General features: G+C 48.9%; 1 protein-coding gene across 1 annotated transcript in view; it reads right to left on the reverse strand.

The window, feature by feature from the left end:
- Positions 1-955: 955 nt before the first annotated feature.
- Positions 956-9903, reverse strand: part of LOC140378025 (uncharacterized) — a 22587-nt gene continuing 13639 nt past the window's right edge. The window contains exons 10-13 of the mRNA XM_072463654.1: positions 4965-5361; positions 4544-4897; positions 1527-1775; positions 956-1317 (exon numbers count right to left, since the gene is read on the reverse strand). Of these exons, the coding sequence (XP_072319755.1) occupies positions 1139-1317; positions 1527-1775; positions 4544-4897; positions 4965-5361 (1179 nt within the window). The 3' untranslated portion in view covers positions 956-1138. The remainder of the gene's footprint in view (positions 1318-1526; positions 1776-4543; positions 4898-4964; positions 5362-9903) is intronic.

Genomic DNA, 9903 nt, shown 5'->3' on the forward strand with positions numbered 1-9903 from the left:
TGGCTAACCCTAACCCTAACCCTAACCTTAACCCTAACCTTAACCTTAACCTTAACCCGGCGCGGTCTAAAACGGCGCTAAAACGCGGTCAAATAGCGGAGCAGTTTCAGGAGCCGCGCGCGTGGCCGGCACAAAAATAACATGGCAGTTTCGGCCGCGTGCTGCGGCTCTGCAGACACTCCCTAACTTTAATGGTACCTTCAGATAGATAATAAGTCAGAGAAATGCTGGGTCCAGACTGAAACAAACATTCTAACTTATGTAAGAAAGGAAAAAGAGGAAAACTATAAGAATCACTCAAAACACTGGGAAAGAGCGCCAGCATGTGTTGTACCAACAAGTGAAACACGAGGGCCGAAGTTTCCTTCAAAAGATCTGAGGATATTTAAACAACGTCTTCCACATTTAATTCAGGCTCTGCAGATAAACTGTGTTTGTTGTTGGCTGAGAGATGGTCCAGACCAAGTAATGGGCACTACTTTCCAGTCTTCCATGTCTCAGTTCATAGCACTGTGTAGGTCCATTATGTTCTATAAGTGTGCACACTGGGCACACCTCGACCTCACACCACGACTGGAACTTGTTGAATTCTGATGCATGGGCGTGGCTGAACATACATGCTTTAGCTCTGTCGCTAAATGGTAAAATGGTCACATTTATATAGCGCTTTTCTACCGTCAAAGACACTCAATGCGCTTTACATCAAGGAACCAGTCAAACATTCACACACACATTCACAGACACTGGGGGCGAGTCGGTTTAAGTGTCTGGCCCAAGGACACAAAGGCAGTGTTCACCTGAAGCAGCTGCGATCGCACCACCAACCTGCTGGCCAGTGGAGACGAGTACTGTACCACTGAGCTACTGCCGCCCGCCCTCATAGCTCCAAACACCGCCTTTCCTCCTCTCACACGGCTTCATGCGGTGTCTCTAATTTTGGGAGTATTCTGTAAATAAAACTAGTTTAAGATATTAAGGCCTTTGTAAAAGCCTTGAGGCGCTGCATTCACTGTGCGTTGATGAGGGTGCGTGACTTGATGCGCCGCAGTGAGACGGATTTACACAAAACCTGAAACTTAAGAAGTATCCTTAAAGTCCAGGTCCCTCCCCAGTCCTGATGCTTGAGTCCAGGACCAGGTCACATGTTGTCAGCAGTGGGCACGGGGGTGTGATGGAAATGGCGGAACACGTCTCTGATGTTGTACTGGCCCGTACGACCGTACCTATAGCACCTCATGTACACCACAGAAGCCCCTATAGATGTCAAGAGAAGGACCACGACCAGCACCGTGATGATGATGATGGGCACGTAGTTCCCTGAAAGAAAAGAACACATATTACACAGATATCACCAACCTAAGGTACTTTCATCTTTCATTGCCGCTTTGAACCCATTCAAACATGGCTAGGCTAGGTACTATGTCCAGCCACCGGACATAGGCAGTAGTTCTCTTCTGCCACACAAATGCATGTGAGGAACTATGCTTTTATAGACATAATACTGATTTAATTAAAGACCTACTGACCGTGGACACTGAGGGTGAAGCTCCTGCTGAGGGCCCCTAAAGCGTTGGAGGCAGTGCAGGTGTAGACACCTTGATGTTGAGAGGAGACAGAGGGGATGATGAGCACATGGCCCCTGAAGGCTGAGGCTGAGGGGAGGCTCCAGCTGTAGAGAGGCTCTGGGTTCCCCTCAGTGCTGCAGTCCAGCTCGGCAGACTGGCCCTGGGTCACACTGAGCTCAGGCTCTGCAGGCCCCACAAAGTACGGCTTGTCTACGGACAACAAACACACGGCACATTTTTAAATTGTACACACTCAGTGTATGGGCTCTTTTGGCGCCCAAGTCAAGATTTCTGGTGCCCCCTGCCCCCACCCTCTGGAGACGTTAATCAAATAACTAAACATCCCTTCATGGATTCTGAAGGGATTTGCAGTGGGCAGATTTGAAAGCAGGAGGGTTTCACTAAACAAATATAGTTCCCATAATCTGGGGTACTTTGGATCAACAAATCCAAAATGTACAGTTTTCTCCCAGATTCAAATGGGCCCATTGTTCATTCTAAGAACACAAGTGTTGAACCTGCAGTTCACATGCTGCTGATCATTGGAGCCCCCCGCCTCTGCACCTGTCGTGAGCCGCACCTGCCTGTGAGCCGCACCTGCCTGTGAGCCGCACCTGCCTGTGAGATGCACTGGACACTGGACTGTGTGGCCAGAAAATCTAAAGCCTGAAACTCTTTATGTTGCTTGTAAAAAACTTCATAGAAATATAACGAGAAGGCTGTGGCTGCAGAGCCGCGGCGCGGTCAAATAGACCAGCAGTTTCAGGAGCCGCGGCACGGCCATATAGCCTAATGGCTAACCCTAACCCTGACCCTAACCCTGACCCTGACCCTAACCCTAACCCTGACCCTAACCCTGACCTTAACCCTAACCCTAACCCTGACCGTAACCCTAACCCTAACCCTGACCCTGACCCTGACCTTAACCCTAACCCTAACCCTAACCCTAACCCTAACCCTGACCCTGACCTTAACCCTAACCCTGACCCTAACCCTGACCCTAACCCTGACCTTAACCCTAACCCTAACCCTAACCCTGACCCTGACCCTAACCCTGACCCTAACCTTAACCCTAACCCTGACCCTGACCCTAACCCTGACCCTAACCCTAACCCTGACCCTAACCCTGACCCTAACCCTAACCCTGACCCTGAACCTAATCCTAACCCTAACCCTGACCCTGACCGTAACCCTAACCCTGACCCTGACCTTAACCCTAACCCTGACCCTAACCTTAATCCTAACCCTGACCTTAACCCTAACCCTGACCCTAACCTTAACCTTAACCCTGACCCTAACCCTGACCCTAACCCTGACCCTGACCTTAACCCTAACCCTAACCCTGACCCTGACCCTAACCCTGACCCTGACCCTGACCCTAACCCTAACCCTGACCCTGACCCTGACCCTGACCCTAACCCTGACCCTAACCCTGACCCTAACACTAACCCTGACCCTGACCCTAACCCTAACCCTGACCCTGACCCTGACCCTGACCCTAACCCTGACCCTAACCCTAACCCTGACCCTGACCCTGACCCTAACACTAACCCTGACCCTGACCCTAACCCTGACCCTAACCCTGACCCTGACCCTGACCCTAACACTAACCCTGCGAATAGCCCAGCAGTTTCGGCTCTGTAGACACTCCCTAACAAGAAATGCATTGGAAATCTTGAACATCTTTTTGAGTTCTAAAACTATAAGTTTAAAATCCATTTAGTGTGATTTATAATGGAGTTCCCACTGTGTGCCCTGAAGTGAACCAGAGACATGCAGCTGACGGACACAAGCACAGCACCTACAACTGCACCATGAGGCAGAACCCTCACCCTAGCACCTTCACCTCACACTAGGAAGGTCCTGGGGTCCAAACTGCGTGAGTGTTTGATTTCACACGATACGCTGCTACAATGATGCATTCAGATGTGTGTGATTGCACGGCGCTCACTGTGCGCTGGCCAATGCGTTTGCCTGACCACATCTGTGTCAGGGCGGTCACCATTACAAATGTTAGTGTTATTGTGCGAAAAAACATGAAATGTTAAGATTATTAATAGTTAACTGTTGACTCACCATGACTGTCAAACTGTCAAAACCGTGGCATGTATTATATAAATATATTTGTTTATTTAGTTATTAGATCCCATTAGACTTTATTATACAGTCAACCAGATAAAAATGTTATGTTTTCAATGTACAGATTAAATTTAAATGACTCATTGTTACAATTTTCACAATAATGTTTTTTTTGTTTTTACGATTATATTGTGACAATCAATTGACCAAATAATCTTGACATCTCCAGTCTGTACTAAAGATTTGGCTGACCAGCCGTTCCCAACATGTTTTGGTAAACTACTTATCTAAACCGTGTGGGTCTGGGGCTCGACCGCTGAGGTTCAATTTCTAGGGCGGAGTTTAGAGCAGAGACAGAACCAATCACATAAACCCAGAAGTGACGCAAAAATGCGACACGCTTAACCGGATATTACGTAGCCCATGTCAACAAGGCGTGTTCCGCGTTATCCGTCCCCGAACGCAGAAAATGTCTCCTGAATCGCGATGACGCCCTTCGTATAACCACATCTAACGCACGTTCATCACGGCGAGTAGAGCGGACTTTCCTGATTGTTCAAACCGAAGCGAGTAAACAAGTAAACACTCGGTCACGAGCCGGGTCAGGAGCCGGGTCAGGAGCCGGGTCACGAGCCGGGTCAGGAGCCGGGTCACGAGCCGGGTCACGAGCCGGGTCACGAGCCGGGTCACGAGCCGCCATCTTGAATGTTTTGGAACGGGGGTGAAGAGCTACTTCCGTATCTCAGTGTGACGCGTTAAAACCTCCGACTGGGATTGGATAGGTAAATGGATTACAGACCCTTACGCATTCGAACAGAATGTGGGCGGGGCTGGCGGGTCAGGCAAACTAAAGATCAGCATAACACACTTTCCCCACACAGTCTCACAGTAAGACTCACGGTGCACGTTAGCAGTGATGTTCTGTGACCTGACCATTGGAGGGGGCTGAGGTCCCTCAGGCCCCAGCTCTAGTCGGGCCTCACACCAGAACTGGGCCCCATGGTCGTCTCTGCTCACGCTGTAGTCCAGAGAGAAGTTCTTGTTCACTGGGGTCTTCTGTGCTGAGCTGCTGTTCTGGACACTCAGCTCCCTGAGGCCCCTGTAAAAGGCCACAGTCATGTTCTGAGCAGGGGCCACGGCCCCCACCTCACACAGCAGAGAGTACAGATGGCCTTCCAGCAGGGGTCCCGAGTGGTCCTCCAGCAGGGGCCCCGAGTGGTTCCTAAAGCTCAGTGCCACTCTCTGTGGAGGCTCTGTGGAACACAAGGCTTCAGTCTCTTCTACACACGTGTTACACTAGAACAAGTGAAAGTGACTCACGGTAAACGGTCAGATCCAGAGCCGATGTGCAGTCACTGTTAAATATATAACAAAGTGGCTCCACGCTCCACTGACTGACGCTGGACGGGCTCCAGACGACCTCCTTCTCTTTTTTGGAGGTGGCCTGAAAGGGCTCTTCCACGCGGAGGTCGTAGTCACAGGAGCCGTTACAGATGGAGCATGTGGCTGTGGCTGGATCTCCAAACTTCACCACCAAACGAGACGGACTGAACACAGGCAGCTCCTGACACACTGCACACACACACACACACTCACACACACACACGCACACGCACACGCACACACACACACACACACACAGAGACACACACACACACGCACACACACAGAGACACACACAGACACACACACACACAGAGACACAGAGACACACACACACACACACACAGAGACACACACACAGAGACACACACACACACACACACAAACACACAGAGAGAGAGAGACACACACACGCACAGAGAGAGAGAGCGAGAGAGACACACACACACAGAGACACACACAGAGACACACACACACACACACACACAGAGACACACACACACACAGACACACACACACACAGAACAAACAGGCGTCTGTATTATGCTGTAAACAGGCTGAGCACAAAAGCGCTTAAAGTGAGAGAAATGACTTACTGTGGACGCGTCTGACGCTCTGCAGCGCGCACGCGGCCGCGAGGAGAGCCTGGACAAACATTAGACCCTGTCGGACTGTACGGAGACTGGACTCAGGACTCTGGACTCTGGACTCTGGACTCTGGACTCCGGACTCTGGACTCAGGACGTAGGCGTGGCACTGCTCTGTGGTCAGGACTCGGGACGCGCGATGGGGTCGTTCCTTGGCCACAGTTCAGACGGAGCTGCCTCCTCCCGTTATTTGTGAAAGTGAAAGTGAAAGAATCCATTTCCAGACGGGACATTCCAGTCTGCGGCTGAGCTCAGGTCGATGGACAGCGACTGGAACGCGTCGTCATCGTTGTTGCTGTAACTTTAACAGTGGCATTTACCGCCACCTGCTGTAGTTTGACTCTGTACCGGGAAAAACAAGGGGAAAAGGAGAAAAAGAGAGAAAGAAAAGAGTCATGTTTTTCTCCTGACACAGTTCTGTCTCACAGCCTGAATCTTACCCAGACAGACAACACTGTTACCCAGACAACACTGTTACCCAGACAAGACTGTTACCCAGACAACACTGTTACCCAGACAACACTGTTACCCAGACAAGACTGTTACCCAGACAACACTGTTACCCAGACAAGACTGTTACCGAGACAACACTGTTACCCAGACAACCCTGTTACCCAGACAGACAAGACTGTTACCTAGACAAGACTGTTACCCAGACAACCCTGTTACCCAGACAACACTGTTACCCAGACAACCCTGTTACCCAGATAAGACTGTTACCCAGACAAGACTGTTACCCAGACAAACCTGTTACCCAGACAAGACTGTTACCCAGACAACCCTGTTACCCAGACAAGACTGTTACCCAGACAACCCTGTTACCCAGACAACCCTGTGACCCAGACAACCCTGTTACCCAGACAAGACTGTTACCCAGACAAGACTGTTACCCAGACAACCCTGTGACCCAGACAACCCTGTTACCCAGACAAGACTGTTACCCAAACAACCCTGTGACCCAGACAACACTGTTACCCAAACAACCCTGTTACCCAGACAACCCTGTGACCCAGACAAGACTGTTACCCAGACAACCCTGTTACCCAGACAACACTGTTACCCAGACAACACTGTGACCCAGACAACACTGTTACCCAAACAACCCTGTTACCCAAACAACCCCGTTACCCAGACAAGACTGTTACCCAGACAACCCTGTTACCCAGACAACCCTGTTACCCAGACAGACAAGACTGTTACCTAGACAAGACTGTTACCCAGACAACCCTGTTACCCAGACAACCCTGTTACCCAGACAGACAAGACTGTTACCTAGACAAGACTGTTACCCAGACAACCCTGTTACCCTGACAACACTTTTACCCAGACAACCCTGTTACCCAGACAAGACTGTTACCCAGACAAGACTGTTACCCAGACAACCCTGTTACCCAGACAAGACTGTTACCCAGACAACCCTGTTACCCAGACAAGACTGTTACCCAGACAACCCTGTTACCCAGACAACCCTGTGACCCAGACAACCCTGTTACCCAGACAAGACTGTTACCCAGACAAGACTGTTACCCAGACAACCCTGTGACCCAGACAACCCTGTTACCCAGACAAGACTGTTACCCAAACAACCCTGTGACCCAGACAACACTGTTACCCAAACAACCCTGTTACCCAGACAACCCTGTGACCCAGACAAGACTGTTACCCAGACAACCCTGTTACCCAGACAACACTGTTGCCCAGACAAGACTGTTACCCAGACAACCCTGTTACCCAGACAACACTGTTACCCAGACAAGACTGTTACCCAGACAACCCTGTGACCCAGACAACCCTGTTACCCAGACAACACTGTTACCCAGACAACCCTGTTATCCAGACAACCCTGTTACCCAGACAAGACTGTTACCCAGACAACCCTGTTACCCAGACAACCCTGTTACCCAGACAACCCTGTTACCCAGACAACACTGTTACCCAGACAACACTGTTACCCAGACAACACTGTGACCCAGACAACACTGTTACCCAGACAACACTGTGACCCAGACAACACTGTTACCCAAACAACCCTGTTACCCAAACAAACCCGTTACCCAGACAAGACTGTTACCCAGACAACCCTGTTACCCAGACAACCCTGTTACCCAGACAGACAAGACTGTTACCTAGACAAGACTGTTACCCAGACAACCCTGTTACCCAGACAACCTTGTTACCCAGACAGACAAGACTGTTACCTAGACAAGACTGTTACCCAGACAACCCTGTTACCCAGACAACACTGTTACCCAGACAACCCTGTTACCCAGATAAGACTGTTACCCAGACAAGACTGTTACCCAGACAACCCTGTGACCCAGACAAGACTGTTACCCAGACAAACCTGTTACCCAGACAAGACTGTTACCCAGACAACCCTGTGACCCAGACAAGACTGTTACCCAGACAAACCTGTTACCCAGACAAGACTGTTACCCAGACAACCCTGTTACCCAGACAAGACTGTTACCCAGACAACCCTGTTACCCAGACAACCCTGTGACCCAGACAACCCTGTTACCCAGACAAAACTGTTACCCAGACAAGACTGTTACCCAGACAACCCTGTGACCCAGACAACCCTGTTACCCAGACAAGACTGTTACCCAAACAACCCTGTGACCCAGACAACACTGTTACCCAAACAACCCTGTTACCCAGACAACCCTGTGACCCAGACAAGACTGTTACCCAGACAACCCTGTTACCCAGACAACACTGTTGCCCAGACAAGACTGTTACCCAGACAACCCTGTTACCCAGACAACACTGTTACCCAGACAAGACTGTTACCCAGACAACCCTGTGACCCAGACAACCCTGTTACCCAGACAACCCTGTTACCCAGACAACCCTGTTACCCAGACAACACTGTTACCCAGACAAGACTGTTACCCAGACAACCCTGTGACCCAGACAACCCTGTTACCCAGACAACCCTGTTACCCAGACAACACTGTTACCCAGACAAGACTGTTACCCAGACAACCCTGTGACCCAGACAACCCTGTGACCCAGACAACACTGTTACCCAGACAACACTGTGACCCAGACAACACTGTTACCCAGACAACCCTGTTACAGTATCGTGGAAAAAAATATCCGGACAAAAAAAAAAAGCATTTGCTCTCACAGCACAAGGCGGAGCGAAGGAAACAATTGAAAAAATATAAAACATAATAACATTAATAATTAGTATTATTGCTTCTTTATTATTAGTATTACAACACAATATCAATAAACAAATATATTTACAAATTACTATATTAATTAAAAAATAAAATAATAGTAATTAGTATTATTAGTAATACTAGCTAGTAGCCTTAAGGTCAAACAAGAGTAAAGAAATTGAGCTTCCAGATGGAAATAAAGATTGATGGTAAGTTTGACCCTGAACCATGCATTTTTAAAGTTTTTATTTACCGTATTTTCCACCAGCCAAAAAATGCATAATAGAGAAGAAAAAAACACATACAGGCACTGGAGTATAAGTTGCATTTTTTGGGGAAATGCAATTAAAAATAATAACAGATGAGAGAACATGGTGAATAGGTGTACGTATACATGCGTTCTCACTTCCAGCAAATTACCAGTACATCCGGGAACTTGTACCCGCCGGCATTTTGACCGGTGACGCTTGCAACAGCTGGACAGCACGTCATTTTCTACGTCATACTGAGTACTTTACAACCGCACGGCTACTATATTCACCAAAATGCCAAAATACTGCGTTGTTTTTGGATGCAATGTTCTCGTATTGGATAGTCAGAAACTTAGATAGCAGGGTGAAAATTCCCGAGCTTTCAATCAAAATAGTCGTAGATACTGGGCCAATCCACATCAGGCCAGTCAGTCGGGCTGTCCTTCCACAAAGCCTACGGCATTCTGTAAGGACATTCCGCTGGTGTCAGACCAAGGAATGACAGCTTTGTCATGTACCTTTTTCTGCCGTCATCGTCTAAAGAATTATAATATTCGTAGCTCATTATGCCGCGTTCAAAAAAGAAAAAACATGAAACTCTTCATCTTTGGCCTTGGCACATGAGACTTGGGACCGTGATAGAGCTACCTTTGACCTCTGACCTTTGAGGAGTAAAACGCACCTGGCAGCATAGCTCTATGATAAACAGGAAGTCAGCCATGTTGAATCAAAGTGGCACCGCCACGCTTGACTTTTTTTTTTCAAAATCGTACTTGTCCTTGGTTTTTTGTTCGATCGAGCTCAAAAC

Source organism: Eucyclogobius newberryi, unplaced genomic scaffold (assembly GCF_026437365.1).
Source record: "Eucyclogobius newberryi isolate DKJ021-1_F unplaced genomic scaffold, fEucNew1.0.hap1 SCAF_4, whole genome shotgun sequence".
In the NCBI taxonomy this organism is placed as follows: domain Eukaryota; kingdom Metazoa; phylum Chordata; class Actinopteri; order Gobiiformes; family Gobiidae; genus Eucyclogobius; species Eucyclogobius newberryi.